The following is a 17,833-nucleotide window of genomic DNA, read 5'->3' as shown; positions in this document are numbered from 1 at the left end:
TAGAGGGGGTTAAGGAGGGACCCGATCGAGGGTGTAAAATATTAAATGGGATAGAGGGGGTTAAGGAGGGACCCGATCGAGGGTGTAAAATATTAAATGGGATAGAGGGGGTTAAGGAGGGACCCGATCGAGGGTGTAAAATATTAAATGGGATAGAGGGGGTTAAGGAGGGACCTGATCGAGGGTGTAAAATATTAAATGGGATAGAGGGTTTAAGGAGGGACCCGATCGAGAGTGTAAAATTTTAAATGGGATAGAGGGGGTTAAGGAGGGACCCGATCGAGAGTGTAAAATATTAAATGGGATAGAGGGGGTTAAGGAGGGACCCGATCGAGAGTGTAAAATATTAAATGGGATAGAGGGGGTTAAGGAGGGACCCGATCGTGGGTGTAAAATATTAAATGGGATAGAGGGGGTTAAGGAGGGTCCCGATCGAGAGTGTAAAATTTTAAATGGGATAGAGGGGGTTAAGGAGGGACCCGATCGAGAGTGTAAAATATTAAATGGGATAGAGGGGGTTAAGGAGGGACCCGATCGAGAGTGTAAAATTTTAAATGGGATAGAGGGGGTTAAGGAGGGACCCGATCGAGAGTGTAAAATATTAAATGGGATAGAGGGGGTTAAGGAGGGACCCGATCGTGGGTGTAAAATATTAAATGGGATAGAGGGGGTTAAGGAGGGACCCGATCGAGGGTGTAAAATATTAAATGGGATAGAGGGGGTTAAGGAGGGACCCGATCGAGGGTGTAAAATATTAAATGGGATAGAGGGGGTTAAGGAGGGACCCGATCGTGGGTGTAAAATATTAAATGGGATAGAGGGGGTTAAGGAGGGTCCCGATCGAAGGTGTAAAATATTAAAATGGATAGCGGGGGTTCAGGAGGGACACGATCGAGGGTGTAAAATATTAAATTGGATAGAGGGAGTTAAGGAGGGACCCGATCGAGGGTATAAAATATTAAATGGGATAGAGGGGGTTAAGGAGGGACCCGATCGAGAGTGTAAAATATTAAATGGGATAGAGGGGGTTAAGGAGGGACCCGATCGAGAGTGTAAAATATTAAATGGGATAGAGGGGGTTAAGGAGGGACCCGATCGAGGGTATAAAATATTAAATGGGATAGAGGGGGTTAAGGAGGGACCCGATCGAGAGTGTAAAATATTAAATGGGATAGAGGGGGTTAAGGAGGGACCCGATCGAGAGTGTAAAATATTAAATGGGATAGAGGGGGTTAAGGAGGGACCCGATCGAGAGTGTAAAATATTAAATGGGATAGAGGGGGTTAAGGAGTTTCCCGATCGAGGGTGTAAAATATTAAATGGGGTAGAGGGGGTTAAGGAGGGACCCGATCGAGGGTGTAAAATATTAAATGGGATAGAGGGGGTTAAGGAGTGACACGATCGAGGGTGTAAAATACTAAATGGGATAGAGGGGGTTAAGGAGGGTCCCGATCGTGGGTATAAAATATTAAATGGGACAGAGGGGTTTAAGGAGGGACCCGATCGAGGGTGTTAAATATTAAATGGGATAGAGGGGGTTAAGGAGGGACCCGATCGAGGGTGTAAAATATTAAATGGGATAGAGGGGGTTAAGGAGGGACCCGATCGAGGGTGTAAAATATTAAATGGGATAGAGGGGGTTAAGGAGGGACCCGATCGAGGGTGTAAAATATTAAATGGGATAGAGGGGGTTAAGGAGGGACCCGATCGAGGGTGTAAAATATTAAATGGGATAGAGGGGGTTAAGGAGGGACCCGATCGAGGGGTATAAAATATTAAATGGGATAGAGGGGGTTAAGGAGGGACCCGATCGAGGGTGTAAAATATTAAATGGGATAGAGGGGGTTAAGGAGGGTCCCGATTGTGGGTATAAAATATTAAATGGGATAGAGGGGGTTAAGGAGGGACCCGATCGAGAGTGTAAAATTTTAAATGGGATAGAGGGGTTTAAGGAGGGACCCGATCGAGAGTGTAAAATATTAAATGGGATAGAGGGGGTTAAGGAGGGACCCGATCGAGGGTGTAAAATATTAAATGGGATAGAGGGGGTTAAGGAGGGACCCGATTGAGGGGTATAAAATATTAAATGGGATAGAGGGGGTTAAGGAGGGACCCGATCGAGGGTGTAAAATATTAAATGGGATAGAGGGGGTTAAGGAGGGTCCCGATTGTGGGTATAAAATATTAAATGGGATAGAGGGGGTTAAGGAGGGACCCGATCGAGAGTGTAAAATATTAAATGGGATAGAGGGGGTTAAGGAGGGACCCGATCGTGGGTGTAAAATATTAAATGGGATAGAGGGGGTTAAGGAGGGTCCCGATAGAGGGGTATAAAATATTAAATGGGATAGAGGGGGTTAAGGAGGGACCCGATCGAGAGTGTAAAATATTAAATGGGATAGAGGGGGTTAAGGAGGGACCCGATCGAGGGTGTAAAATATTAAATGGGATAGAGGGGGTTAAGGAGGGACCCGATCGAGGGTGTAAAATATTAAATGGGATAGAGGGGGTTAAGGAGGGACCCGATCGAGGGTGTAAAATATTAAATGGGATAGAGGGGGTTAAGGAGGGACCCGATCGAGGGTGTAAAATATTAAATGGGATAGAGGGGGTTAAGGAGGGACCCGATCGAGGGTGTAAAATATTAAATGGGATAGAGGGGGTTAAGGAGGGACCCGATCGAGGGTGTAAAATATTAAATGGGATAGAGGGGGTTAAGGAGGGACCCGATCGAGAGTGTAAAATTTTAAATGGGATAGAGGGGGTTAAGGAGGGACCCGATCGAGAGTGTAAAATATTAAATGGGATAGAGGGGGTTAAGGAGGGACCCGATCGAGAGTGTAAAATATTAAATGGGATAGAGGGGGTTAAGGAGGGACCCGATCGAGAGTGTAAAATATTAAATGGAATAGAGGGGTTGAGGGACCCGATCGAGGGTGTAAAATATTAAATGGGATAGAGGGGGTTAAGGAGGGACCCGATCGAGAGTGTAAAATATTAAATGGGATAGAGGGGGTTAAGGAGGGACCCGATCGAGGGTGTAAAATATTAAATGGGGTAGAGGGGGTTAAGGAGGGACCCGATCGAGGGTGTGAAATATTAAATGGGATAGAGGGGGTTAAGGAGTGACCCGATCGAGGGTGTAAAATATTAAATGGGATAGAGGGGTTTAAGGAGGGACCCGATCGAGGGTGTAAAATATTAAATGGGATAGAGGGGGTTAAGGAGGGTCCCGATCGTGGGTATAAAATATTAAATGGGACAGAGGGGTTTAAGGAGGGACCCGATCGAGGGTGTTAAATATTAAATGGGATAGAGGGGGTTAAGGAGGGACCCGATCGAGGGTGTAAAATATTAAATGGGATAGAGGGGGTTAAGGAGGGACCCGATCGAGGGTGTAAAATATTAAATGGGATAGAGGGGGTTAAGGAGGGTCCCGATTGTGGGTATAAAATATTAAATGGGATAGAGGGGGTTAAGGAGGGACCCGATCGAGAGTGTAAAATTTTAAATGGGATAGAGGGGTTTAAGGAGGGACCCGATCGAGAGTGTAAAATATTAAATGGGATAGAGGGGGTTAAGGAGGGACCCGATCGAGGGTGTAAAATATTAAATGGGATAGAGGGGGTTAAGGAGGGACCCGATTGAGGGGTATAAAATATTAAATGGGATAGAGGGGGTTAAGGAGGGACCCGATCGAGGGTGTAAAATATTAAATGGGATAGAGGGGGTTAAGGAGGGTCCCGATTGTGGGTATAAAATATTAAATGGGATAGAGGGGGTTAAGGAGGGACCCGATCGAGAGTGTAAAATATTAAATGGGATAGAGGGGGTTAAGGAGGGACCCGATCGTGGGTGTAAAATATTAAATGGGATAGAGGGGGTTAAGGAGGGTCCCGATAGAGGGGTATAAAATATTAAATGGGATAGAGGGGGTTAAGGAGGGACCCGATCGAGAGTGTAAAATATTAAATGGGATAGAGGGGGTTAAGGAGGGACCCGATCGAGGGTGTAAAATATTAAATGGGATAGAGGGGGTTAAGGAGGGACCCGATCGAGGGTGTAAAATATTAAATGGGATAGAGGGGGTTAAGGAGGGACCCGATCGAGGGTGTAAAATATTAAATGGGATAGAGGGGGTTAAGGAGGGACCCGATCGAGGGTGTAAAATATTAAATGGGATAGAGGGGGTTAAGGAGGGACCCGATCGAGGGTGTAAAATATTAAATGGGATAGAGGGGGTTAAGGAGGGACCCGATCGAGGGTGTAAAATATTAAATGGGATAGAGGGGGTTAAGGAGGGACCCGATCGAGAGTGTAAAATTTTAAATGGGATAGAGGGGGTTAAGGAGGGACCCGATCGAGAGTGTAAAATATTAAATGGGATAGAGGGGGTTAAGGAGGGACCCGATCGAGAGTGTAAAATATTAAATGGGATAGAGGGGGTTAAGGAGGGACCCGATCGAGAGTGTAAAATATTAAATGGAATAGAGGGGTTGAGGGACCCGATCGAGGGTGTAAAATATTAAATGGGATAGAGGGGGTTAAGGAGGGACCCGATCGAGAGTGTAAAATATTAAATGGGATAGAGGGGGTTAAGGAGGGACCCGATCGAGGGTGTAAAATATTAAATGGGGTAGAGGGGGTTAAGGAGGGACCCGATCGAGGGTGTGAAATATTAAATGGGATAGAGGGGGTTAAGGAGTGACCCGATCGAGGGTGTAAAATATTAAATGGGATAGAGGGGTTTAAGGAGGGACCCGATCGAGGGTGTAAAATATTAAATGGGATAGAGGGGGTTAAGGAGGGTCCCGATCGTGGGTATAAAATATTAAATGGGACAGAGGGGTTTAAGGAGGGACCCGATCGAGGGTGTTAAATATTAAATGGGATAGAGGGGGTTAAGGAGGGACCCGATCGAGGGTGTAAAATATTAAATGGGATAGAGGGGGTTAACGAGGGACCCGATCGAGGGTGTAAAATATTAAATGGGATAGAGGGGGTTAAGGAGGGACCCGATCGAGGGTGTAAAATATTAAATGGGATAGAGGGGGTTAAGGAGGGACCCGATCGAGGGTGTAAAATATTAAATGGGATAGAGGGGGTTAAGGAGGGTCCCGATCGAGGGTGTAAAATATTAAATGGGATAGAGGGGGTTAAGGAGGGACCCGATCGAGGGTGTAAAATATTAAATTGGATAGAGGGGGTTAAGGAGGGACCCGATCGAGGGTGTAAAATATTAAATGGGGCAGAGGGCGTTAAGGAGGGACCCGATCGAGGGTGTAAAATATTAAATGGGGTAGAGGGGGTTAAGAAGGGACCCGATCGAGGGTGTAAAATATTAAATGGGATAGAGGGGGTTAAGGAGGGACCCGATCGAGGGTGTAAAATATTAAATGGAATAGAGGGGGTTAAGGAGGGACCCGATCGAGGGTGTAAAATATTAAATGGGATAGAGGGGGTTAAGGAGGGACCCGATCGAGGGTGTAAAATATTAAATGGGGCAGAGGGCGTTAAGGAGGGACCCGATCGAGGGTGTAAAATATTAAATGTGATAGAGGGGGTTAAGGAGGGACCCGATCGAGGGTGTAAAATATTAAATGGGATAGAGGGGGTTAAGGAGGGACCCGATCGAGGGTATAAAATATTAAATGGGATAGAGGGGGTTAAGGAGGGACCCGATCGAGGGTGTAAAATATTAAATGGGATCGAGGGGGTTAAGGGGGGACCCGATCGAGGGTATAAAATATTAAATGGGATAGAGGGGGTTAAGGAGGGACCCGATCGAAGGTGTAAATATTAAATGGGATAGAGGGGGTTAAGGAGGGACCCGATCGAGGGTGTAAAATATTAAATGGGATAGAGGGGGTTAAGGAGGGACCCGATCGAGAGTGTAAAATATTAAATGGGATAGAGGGGGTTAAGGAGGGTCCCGATCGAGGGTGTAAAATATTAAATTGGATAGAGGGGGTTAAGGAGGGACCCAATCGAGGGGTATAAAATATTAAATGGGATAGAGGGGGTTAAGGAGGGACCCGATCGAGGGTGTAAATATTAAATGGGATAGAGGGGGTTAAGGAGGGACCCGATCGAGGGTGTAAAATATTAAATGGGATAGAGGGGGTTAAGGAGGGACCCGATCGAGAGTGTAAAATATTAAATGGGATAGAGGGGGATAAGGAGGGTCCCGATCGAGGGTGTAAAATATTAAATTGGATAGAGGGGGTTAAGGAGGGACCCGATCGAGGGGTATAAAATATTAAATGGGATAGAGGGGGTTAAGGAGGGACCCGATCGAGGGTGTAAAATATTAAATGGGATAGAGGGGATTAAGGAGGGACCCGATCGAGAGTGTAAAATATTAAATGGGATAGAGGGGGTTGAGGAGCGACCCGATCGAGGGTGTAAAATATTAAATGGGATAGAGGGGGTTTAGGAGGGACCCGATCGAGGGTGTAAAATATTAAATGGGATAGAAGGGGTTAAGGAGGGTCCCGATCGAGGGTGTAAAATATTAAATGGGACAGAGGGGGTTAAGGAGGGACCCGATCGAGGGTGTAAAATATTAAATGGAATAGAGGGGTTTAAGGAGGGACGCGATCGAGGGTGTAAAATATTAAATGGGATAGAGGGGGTTAAGGAGGGACCCGATCGAGGGTGTAAAATATTAAACGGGATAGAGCGGGTTAAGCAGGGACCCGATCGAGGGTGTAAAATATTAAATGGGATAGAGGGGGTTAAGGAGGGACCTGGTTGAGGGTGTAAAATATTAAATGGGATAGAGGGGGTTAAGGAGGGTCCCGATTGAGGGTGTAAAATATTAAATGGGATAGAGGGGGTTAAGGAGGGACCCGATCGAGGGTGTAAAATATTAAATGGGATAGAGGGGGTTAAGAAGGGACCCGATCGAGGGTGTAAAATATTAAATGGGATAGAGGGGGTTAAGGAGGGACCCGATCGAGGGTATAAAATATTAAATGGGATAGAGGGGGTTAAGGAGGGACCCGATCGAGAGTGTAAAATATTAAATGGGATAGAGGGGGTTAGGAAGGGACCCGATCGAGAGTGTAAAATATTAAATGGGATAGAGGGGGTTAAGGAGGGACCCGATCGAGGGTGTAAAATATTAAATGGGATAGAGGGGGTTAAGGAGGGACCCGATCGAGGGTGTAAAATATTAAATGGGATAGAGGGGGTTAAGGAGGGACCCGATCGAGGGTGTAAAATATTAAATGGGATCGAGGGTGTAAAATATTAAATGGGATAGAGGGGGTTAAGGAGGGACCCGATCGAGGGTGTAAAATATTAAATGGGATAGAGGGGGTTAAGGAGGGACCCGATCGAGGGTGTAAAATATTAAATGGGATAGAGGGGGTTAAGGAGGGACCCGATCGAGGGTGTAAAATATTAAATGGGATCGAGGGTGTAAAATATTAAATGGGATAGAGGGGGTTAAGGAGGGACCCGATCGAGGGTGTAAAATATTAAATGGGATAGAGGGGGTTAAGGAGGGACCCGATCGAGGGCGTAAAATATTAATTGGATAGAGGGGGTTAAGGAGGGACCCGATCGAGGGCGTAAAATATTAAATGTGATAGAGGGGGTTAAGGAGGGACCCGATTGAGGGTGTAAAATATTAAATGTGATAGAGGGGGTTAAGGAGGGACCCGATCGAGGGTGTAAAATATTAAATGGGATAGAGGGGGTTAAGGAGGGTCCCGATCGAGGGTGTAAAATATTAAATGGGATAGAGGGGGTTAAGGAGGGACCCGATCGAGGGTGTAAAATATTAAATTGAATAGAGGGGGTTAAGGAGGGACCCGATCGAGGGTGTAAAATATTAAATGGGGCAGAGGGCGTTAAGGAGGGACCCGATCGAGGGTGTAAAATATTAAATGGGGTAGAGGGGGTTAAGAAGGGACCCGATCGAGGGTGTAAAATATTAAATGGGATAGAGGGGGTTAAGGAGGGACCCGATCGAGGGTGTAAAATATTAAATGGGATAGAGGGGGTTAAGGAGGGACCCGATCGAGGGTGTAAAATATTAAATGGGATAGAGGGGGTTAAGGAGGGACCCGATCGAGGGTGTAAAATATTAAATGGGGCAGAGGGCGTTAAGGAGGGACCCGATCGAGGGTGTAAAATATTAAATGGGATAGAGGGGGTTAAGGAGGGACCCGATCGAGGGTATAAAATATTAAATGGGATAGAGGGGGTTAAGGAGGGACCCGATCGAGGGTGTAAAATATTAAATGGGATCGAGGGGGTTAAGGGGGGACCCGATCGAGGGTATAAAATATTAAATGGGATAGAGGGGGTTCAGGAGGGACCCGATCGAGGGTGTAAATATTAAATGGGATAGAGGGGGTTAAGGAGGGACCCGATCGAGGGTGTAAAATATTAAATGGGATAGAGGGGGTTAAGGAGGGACCCGATCGAGAGTGTAAAATATTAAATGGGATAGAGGGGGTTAAGGAGGGTCCCGATCGAGGGTGTAAAATATTAAATTGGATAGAGGGGGTTAAGGAGGGACCCGATCGAGGGGTATAAAATATTAAATGGGATAGAGGGGATTAAGGAGGGACCCGATCGAGGGTGTAAAATATTAAATGGGATAGAGGGGGTTAAGGAGCGACCCGATCGAGGGTGTAAAATATTAAATGGGATAGAGGGGGTTAAGGAGGGACCCGATCGAGGGTGTAAAATATTAAATGGGATAGAAGGGGTTAAGGAGGGTCCCGATCGAGGGTGTAAAATATTAAATGGGACAGAGGGGGTTAAGGAGGGACCCGATCGAGGGTGTAAAATATTAAATGGGATAGAGGGGGTTAAGGAGGGACCCGATCGAGAGTGTAAAATATTAAATGGGATAGAGGGGGTTAAGGAGGGTCCCGATCGAGGGTGTAAAATATTAAATTGGATAGAGGGGGTTAAGGAGGGACCCGATCGAGGGGTATAAAATATTAAATGGGATAGAGGGGATTAAGGAGGGACCCGATCGAGAGTGTAAAATATTAAATGGGATAGAGTGGGTTAAGGAGCGACCCGATCGAGGGTGTAAAATATTAAATGGGATAGAGGGGGTTAAGGAGGGACCCGATCGAGGGTGTAAAATATTAAATGGGATAGAAGGGGTTAAGGAGGGTCCCGATCGAGGGTGTAAAATATTAAATGGGACAGAGGGGGTTAAGGAGGGACCCGATCGAGGGTGTATAATATTAAATGGGATAGAGGGGGTTAAGGAGGGACCCGATCGAGGGTGTAAAATATTAAATGGGATAGAGGGGGTTAAGGAGGGACCCGATCGAGGGTGTAAAATATTAAATGTGATAGAGGGGGTTAAGGAGGGACCCGATCGAAGGTGTAAAATATTAAATGGGATAGAGGGGGTTAAGGAGTGACACGATCGAGGGTGTAAAATATTAAATGGGATAGAGGGGTTTAAGGAGGGACCCGATCGAGGGTGTAAAATATTAAATGGGATAGAGGGGGTTAAGGAGGGTCCCGATCGTGGGTATAAAATATTAAATGGGATAGAAGGGGTTAAGGAGGGTCCCGATCGAGGGTGTAAAATATTAAATGGGACAGAGGGGGTTAAGGAGGGACCCGATCGAGGGTGTATAATATTAAATGGGATAGAGGGGGTTAAGGAGGGACCCGATCGAGTGTGTAAATATTAAATGGGATAGAGGGGGTTAAGGAGGGACCCGATCGAGGGTGTAAAATATTAAATGGGATAGAGGGGGTTAAGGAGGGACCCGATCGAGGGTGTAAAATATTAAATGGGACAGAGGGCGTTAAGGAGGGTATCAAGTCTGGGGAAATGTCTCATCCCCAAAATCTGGCCCGTTGAAGCTGGGTAACTCCCCTTTAAATTTTGCTGAACGGTTATGGAATGGGGCTCGTTTTTTATGTAACAGAATCTCTTTCAGCTCCCAGTCAGAAGGTCGTGGGTTCCCGACACCTTTCCAGAGATTCAAGCCCCATAATCCAGGGCCCACACTCCCGGTGCCCAGGACTGAGGGAATGCTGCACTGTCGGAGGTGCCGTCTTTCGGATAGGACATTATAACGAGGGCTCCGTCTGCTCTCTCGGGTGGACGTACAAGATCCCACGGTCACTATTGGAAGAAGAGCAGTGGGGAGTTCTCCCCGGTGTCCTGGGGCCCAATATTCACCCCTCAACCCACATCACCAAAAAACAGATGATCTGGTCATTCATCTGATTGTTGTTTGTGGGATCTTGCTGCGGGCAATGTGGGTACCGCGTTTCTCTACACTAGGCAATTACTGCACTTCAAAACTGAATTAATTAGCTGTAAGGTGCCCTGGGATGTCCTGAAATATTGAAAGGCACGACGTACCTTCATTTTGGTGGATGAGACCTTGCGCATGATTCCATGACCCTGACTGGGCTTGGAGAAGTTCCCCGGTTTAAAATGAGATGTCAGAATGAAGAGGAAAGTGAGGGAGAAGTCTTCCACCCACAGGGTAACAGAGCTGTGAAAGATTTCCCCAGGCAGAGGACACTGAAGTAGATGGACAGTGCAAATGGGGGGTCACGGGCCAATAGATGTTTCTGTGGCGAGAGAAGAGGTCGAGGAATATGCCAATATGGTGGAATTGAAGGATATGGTGAGAAGGTGGGATTGAGGGATACGGTGAGAAGGTGGGATTGAGGGATACGGTGAGAAGGTGGGATTGAGGGATACGGTGAGAAGGTGGGATTGAGGGATACGGTGAGAAGGTGGGATTGAGGGATACGGTGAGAAGGTGGGATTGAGGGATACGGTGAGAAGGTGGGATTGAGGGATACGGTGAGAAGGTGGGATTGAGGGATACGGTGAGAAGGTGGGATTGAGGGATACGGTGAGAAGGTGGGATTGAGGGATACGGTGAGAAGGTGGGATTGAGGGATACGGTGAGAAGGTGAGATTGAGGGATACGGTGAGAAGGTGGGATTGAGGGATACGGTGAGAAGGTGGGATTGAGGGATACGGTGAGAAGGTGGGATTGAGGGATACGGTGAGAAGGTGGGATTGAGGGATACGGTGAGGTGGTGGGATTGAGGGACATAGTGAGAAGGTGGGATTGAGGGATACGGTGAGAAGGTGAGATTGAGGGATACGGTGAGAAGGTGGGATTGAGGGATACGGTGAGAAGGTGGGATTGAGGGATACGGTGAGAAGGTGGGATTGAGGGATATGGTGAAAAGGTGGGATTGAGGGATACGGTGAGAAGGTGGGATTGAGGGATACGGTGAGAAGGTGGGATTGAGGGATACGGTGAGAAGGTGGGATTGAGGGATACGGTGAGAAGGTGGGATTGAGGGATACGGTGAGAAGGTAGGATTGAGGGATACGGTGAGAAGGTGGGATTGAGGGATACGGTGAGAAGGTGGGATTGAGGGATACGGTGAGAAGGTGGGATTGAGGGATACGGTGAGAAGGTGAGATTGAGGGATACGGTGAGAAGGTGGGATTGAGGGATACGGTGAGAAGGCGGGATTGAGGGATACGGTGAGAAGGTGGGATTGAGGGATACGGTGAGAAGGTGGGATTGAGGGACATAGTGAGAAGGTGGGATTGAGGGATACGGTGAGAAGGTGGGATTGAGGGATACGGTGAGAAGGCGGGATTGAGGGATACGGTGAGAAGGTGGGATTGAGGGATACGGTGAGAAGGTGGGATTGAGGGATATGGTGAGAAGGTGGGATTGAGGGATACGGTGAGAAGGTGGGATTGAGGGACATAGTGAGAAGGTGGGATTGAGGGATACGGTGAGAAGGTGGGATTGAGGGATACGGTGAGAAGGCGGGATTGAGGGATACGGTGAGAAGGTGGGATTGAGGGATACGGTGAGAAGGTGGGATTGAGGGATATGGTGAGAAGGTGGGATTGAGGGACATAGTGAGAAGGTGGGATTGAGGGATACGGTGAGAAGGTGGGATTGAGGGATATGGTGAGAAGGTGGGATTGAGGGATACGGTGAGAAGGCGGGATTGAGGGATACGGTGAGAAGGTGGGATTGAGGGATACGGTGAGAAGGTGGGATTGAGGGATACGGTGAGAAGGTGGGATTGAGGGACATAGTGAGAAGGTGGGATTGAGGGATATGGTGAGAAGGTGGGATTGAGGGACATAGTGAGAAGGTGGGATTGAGGGATATGGTGAGAAGGTGGGATTGAGGGATACGGTGAGAAGGTGGGATTGAGGGATATGGTGAGAAGGTGGGATTGAGGGATACGGTGAGAAGGTGGGATTGAGGGATATGGTGAGAAGGTGGGATTGAGGGATATGGTGAGAAGGTGGGATTGAGGGATACGGTGAGAAGGTGGGATTGAGGGATACGGTGAGAAGGTGGGATTGAGGGATACGGTGAGAAGGTGGGATTGAGGGATACGGTGAGAAGGTGGGATTGAGGGATACGGTGAGAAGGTGGGATTGAGGGATACGGTGAGAAGGTGGGATTGAGGGATATGGTGAGAAGGTGGGATTGAGGGATACGGTGAGAAGGTGGGATTGAGGGATACGGTGAGAAGGTGGGATTGAGGGATACGGTGAGAAGGTGGGATTGAGGGATATGGTGAGAAGGTGGGATTGAGGGACATAGTGAGAAGGTGGGATTGAGGGATACGGTGAGAAGGTGGGATTGAGGGATATGGTGAGAAGGTGGGATTGAGGGATACGGTGAGAAGGTGGGATTGAGGGATATGGTGAGAAGGTGGGATTGAGGGATATGGTGAGAAGGTGGGATTGAGGGATACGGTGAGAAGGTGGGATTGAGGGATACGGTGAGAAGGTGGGATTGAGGGATACGGTGAGAAGGTGGGATTGAGGGATACGGTGAGAAGGTGGGATTGAGGGATACGGTGAGAAGGTGGGATTGAGGGATACGGTGAGAAGGTGGGATTGAGGGATATGGTGAGAAGGTGGGATTGAGGGATACGGTGAGAAGGTGGGATTGAGGGATACGGTGAGAAGGTGGGATTGAGGGATACGGTGAGAAGGTGGGATTGAGGGATATGGTGAGAAGGTGGGATTGAGGGATACGGTGAGAAGGTGGGATTGAGGGATATGGTGAGAAGGTGGGATTGAGGGATACGGTGAGAAGGTGGGATTGAGGGATATGGTGAGAAGGTGGGATTGAGGGATACGGTGAGAAGGTGGGATTGAGGGACATAGTGAGAAGGTGGGATTGAGGGATACGGTGAGAAGGTGGGATTGAGGGATACGGTGAGAAGGTAGGATTGAGGGATACGGTGAGAAGGTGGGATTGAGGGATATGGTGAGAAGGTGGGATTGAGGGATACGGTGAGAAGGTGGGATTGAGGGATATGGTGAGAAGGTGGGATTGAGGGATACGGTGAGAAGGTGGGATTGAGGGACATAGTGAGAAGGTGGGATTGAGGGATACGGTGAGAAGGTGGGATTGAGGGATATGGTGAGAAGGTGGGATTGAGGGATATGGTGAGAAGGTGGGATTGAGGGATATGGTGAGAAGGTGGGATTGAGGGATACGGTGAGAAGGTGGGATTGAGGGATATGGTGAGAAGGTGGGATTGAGGGATACGGTGAGAAGGTGGGATTGAGGGATACGGTGAGAAGGTGGGATTGAGGGATACGGTGAGAAGGTGGGATTGAGGGATATGGTGAGAAGGTGGGATTGAGGGATACGGTGAGAAGGTGGGATTGAGGGATACGGTGAGAAGGTGGGATTGAGGGATATGGTGAGAAGGTGGGATTGAGGGATACGGTGAGAAGGTGGGATTGAGGGATATGGTGAGAAGGTGGGATTGAGGGATACGGTGAGAAGGTGGGATTGAGGGATACGGTGAGAAGGTGGGATTGAGGGATATGGTGAGAAGGTGGGATTGAGGGACATAGTGAGAAGGTGGGATTGAGGGATACGGTGAGAAGGTGGGTCGGTGGGATTGATCTAAGGAAGAAGGGGCTGGCTGGTTGGCCGATTCTTTGGCCACAACAAGAGACCTGTGTCGGAGACCCCCCCCACCCCCACCCCATCAATGCCACGTCCTCACCGACGGACAGGAATAGGCTGCAAGGCCCACACCGCCACTCCCAGCTGTCCACTGACAGTCTTCCTCCTCCCTGCCGCCCTGAGCGCTCAGCGCCCCCGGGGGTCGGAGGCCCCCTCGCTTCCCTCGGACTCTCCGCCATAAACTCGTCGATAGTCCGACCGAGTTACAGCGTCGCAGCAGCGCCCGAGGAGGAGGTCCGGGGTGGGGGTGGGGGGGGGCCTCTCATCCTGCTGTTCCCTCCATACCATCCCGCAGGTTGTCAACAAACGGGATCGGGGTTGGCGAGAGTCTCTGGGGGTGAGATACGAGTAGGATCTTAAGCTCGCCACCCGCCCACCCGGCCGGTACAATCTGGCGCTGCGGATCGGCCACCCATTGCCGGGATTGCCAGACTTTCCTTCCTGTCGGAATCTATTGCCCGGCGAGTCACTGAGGCGGGGCTTGGGGGTCGATTGGGTTCACGAGGATTAAGACATTTCACAAGGACATCCGTCGCACCATTCCTTCTCCCTCTGTGCTTTAAAGTTTTCAGGAGCAGACTTAACTCACGGCAAACTTGGCGAGGATGTAGGCTCCGGCACCAGCTCCCACTCCGATAATGGTTCGGAAGCTGCGGAGGGGAAGAGACAGAGAAAGTGAGGGCAAGGCATGTATAGGAAGAGAGAGGGTGAGCGAGAGAGGGAGAGAGAGAAAGAGCGAGGATGAGAGGGAGAGAGAGGGTGAGAGAGAGGGAGAGAGGGAGAGAGGGTGAGAGAGTGAGGGTGAGCGAGAGAGTGAGGGTGAGAGAGGGTGAGAGAGAGAGAAAGGGTGAGAGAGAGAGGGAGACAGACAGAGAGCGAGGGTGAGAGAGAGAGAGAGGGTGAGAGAGAGAGAGGGTGAGAGAGAGAGAAAGGATGAGAGAGAAAGGATGAGAGAGAGAGAGGATGAGAGAGAGAGGGAGACAGACAGAGAGGGAGAGAGGGTGAGAGAGGGTGTGAGAGAGAGAGCGAAAGGGTGAGAGAGAGAGAAAGGATGAGAGAGAGAGAGGGTGAGAGAGAGAGGGAGAGAGACAGAGAGGGTGAGAGAGAGAAAGGGTGAGAGAGAGAGGGAGACAGACAGAGAGCAAGGGTGAGAGAGAGAGAGGGTGAGAGAGAGAGTGAGGGTGAGAGAGAGAGAAAGGATGAGAGAGAGAGAGGATGAGAGAGAGAGAGGGAGACAGACAGAGAGGGAGAGAGGGTGAGAGAGGGTGTGAGAGAGAGAGCGAAAGGGTGAGAGAGAGAGGGAGAGAGAGAGAGGGTGAGAGAGAGAAAGTGAGGGTGAGAAAGAGAGGGAGAGAGACAGAGAGGGAGAGAGAGGGTGAGAGAGACAGAGAGAGAGAGAGTGAGAGAGTAAAAGGGTGAGAGAAAGGGTGAGAGAAAGAGAGGGTGATAGAGAGAGGGGAGGGGGAGGGTGAGAGAGCAAGAGGGGAAGAGAGGGAGGGGAGAGAGAGAGGGGGAGAGAGGGAGGGGGAGAGAGGGGCGAGAGAGGGAGGGTGAGAGAGCGAGAGAGGGTGAGAGAGAGTGAGGGTGAGAGAGAGGGGGTGAGAGAGAGGGCGAGAGAGAGAGGGTGAGAAAGGGAGGGTGAGAGAGAGAGGGTGAGAGAGAGGGTGAGTGAGAGAGAGAGAGAAAGGTGAGAGAGAGAGAGAGGGTGAGGGTGTGAGAGAGGGGGAGAGAGGCAGAAAGAGACGGAGAGAGAGGGTGAGAGAGAGGGGGCAGAGAGAGAGGGTGACTGAGAGAGAGAGATGGAGACGGTGACAGTGAGAGGGTGAGAGAGGGAGGTGACAGTGAGAGAGAGTGAGAGAGAGAGACAGAGCGAGAGAGGGAGAGACAGTGAGAGACTAACGGAATGAGGGAGGCTGGGTGAGAAAGAGAGAATGAGACACAGAGGGCTGCCGAGAGAGAGAGAGAGACAGAGGGCGATATTCCCCTGTCTGTGTTGGTGCAGCTCACCCCAGCTGAGGATGGGCGGTAGGGAGGGGGCTATAATTGATCTCAGCGCAGCCTAGGTTAGGGAGGGGGGCAAAACCTAAAAAAACACAGCCAGGGTCCCTGCTCCTAGTGACTATCCAGTGACTCCCGAGTGGAAAATGTGTTGGGGCTCGGGAGAGGCCGGGATTATGCTGCGCTGTGGTGGCTCCCACAGTGTATCATGCTGTCACTGTGTGGCTCCACGTGTGGGGGACGTACCGGTGGGGAGGGGGGTCAGTCAACCAGCGCCTGCGGAAGCTGTGCCCAGCAAGGGGTCAGCACCTTCAAGGTGGTGTTGGGAGAAATTTTGCTTTGGTAGTTTTATGCGTAGAATAAAACCTTAAACATTCACTCCCTGCACCACCAGCGTACCGTGTCTGCAGTGTGTACCATCTACAAGATGCACTGCAGCAACTCGCCAAGGCTTCTTCGGTAGCACCTCCCAAACCCACGACCTCTTCTGCCTAGAAGGACGAGGGCAGCAGGCGCATGGGAACACCACCACCTGCAAGTTCCCCTCCAAGTCACACACACCATCCTGACTTGGAAGTATATCGCCGATCCTTCATCGTCGCTGGGTCAAAATCCTGGAACTCCCACCCTAACAGCACTGTGGGAGCACCTTCACCACACGGACTGCAGCGGTTCAAGAAGGCGGCTCACCACCACCTTCTCAAGGGGCAACTAGGGATGGGCAATAAATGCCACGGGCCTTGCCAACGACGCCCACATCCCATGAATGAATAAAAAAAAGGTAGCAATATGGGTAAGTAAAGTTGGCCTGTCTGAAATCCTGAACTCAGGATAAAAACATACAGGAAGCAGAAGTCCCTTACATTACGAGCTGCCAGGAAGATTATCGGGCAGGGACATATGTAATGAAAGATAGCTGCCCCCTTGTCTAAGGATGACAACTTTTGATAATGGGACGGGATCATGACAAGGATAAGGCCCCAATGGTTGTCGGTGTTAGTCGTGGCTCAGTCGGTCTCACTCTCACTCTCTGAGGCAGAAGGTCGTGGGTTCGAGCCTCCACTCCAGAGGCCCGGGCCCCCATAATCGAGAGCCGACACTCCCGGCACCAGTACTGAGGGAGTGCTGCACTGTCGGAGGTGCTGTCTTTCGGATGAGACATTAAAACCGAGGGCCCCCTGTCTGCCCTCTCAGGTGGACGTGAAAGGTCCCGCGGTCACTATGGGAAGAAGAGCAGTGGTGTGGTTTGCGGGGGGGGGGGGCGGAGGATCTCCCCGGTGTCATGGGGTCAATATTTATCCCTCAACCAACCTCTCTGAAATACAGATGATCTGGTCATTTATCGCATTGCTGTGCGTGGGATCTTGCTGTGCGCAGATTGGCTGCCAAAAAAAAGCACGTCATTGGCTATAAAGCGCTTTGGGACGGCCTGAGGTGGTGAAAGGCACTATTCCTTTATTTCTTGTCACTCTGCTCGGTATTTTTATCACATGGGCAATCAGGAGCAAGCGGCCCCTAGTCGAGGCTCCGAGCTCAGTGAATTGCGATCATGTTTCAGGTGCTTCCAGTGAAGGGCGGGAAGAGACTTACTTGAAATATTGGAGGACACAGGGCAGCATCTCGCAAAGCTGTTCCATCGAAGGGTATTGGTACCTGAGGGGCAGCAAACACACAGCAGAGCAAGTTACACTACAAAGCACTTCACATCCCTCTGCACTGTCCCATCAAACATTCCCAGGGCTGGTACAGCACGGGTTAGATACAGAGTAAAGTTCCCTCTACACTGTCCCATCAAACACTCCCAGGGCTGGTACAGCACGGGTTAGATACAGAGT

The 17,833-nt window shown here is 49.7% G+C and overlaps 1 protein-coding gene across 6 annotated transcripts in view; it reads right to left on the bottom strand.

Annotated features, from left to right (window-relative positions):
• Positions 1-17,833, bottom strand: part of ndrg2 (NDRG family member 2) — a 347,609-nt gene that overhangs the window by 42,909 nt on the left and 286,867 nt on the right. For all 6 annotated transcript variants that reach the window (XM_085985081.1, XM_085985084.1, XM_085985087.1 and 3 more), the window contains 2 exons: positions 17,589-17,651; positions 14,590-14,650 (listed from right to left, as the gene is read on the bottom strand). In XM_085985081.1, the coding sequence (XP_085841207.1) occupies positions 14,590-14,650; positions 17,589-17,651 (124 nt within the window). The remainder of the gene's footprint in view (positions 1-14,589; positions 14,651-17,588; positions 17,652-17,833) is intronic.

This window comes from Somniosus microcephalus, chromosome 4 (assembly GCF_052327205.1).
Source record: "Somniosus microcephalus isolate GS21.2 chromosome 4, FLI_Smic_1.0, whole genome shotgun sequence".
Taxonomy (NCBI): domain Eukaryota; kingdom Metazoa; phylum Chordata; class Chondrichthyes; order Squaliformes; family Somniosidae; genus Somniosus; species Somniosus microcephalus.
Note: the sequence above shows the minus strand (reverse complement) of the source record. Positions and strands in the feature narration are given on the sequence as shown.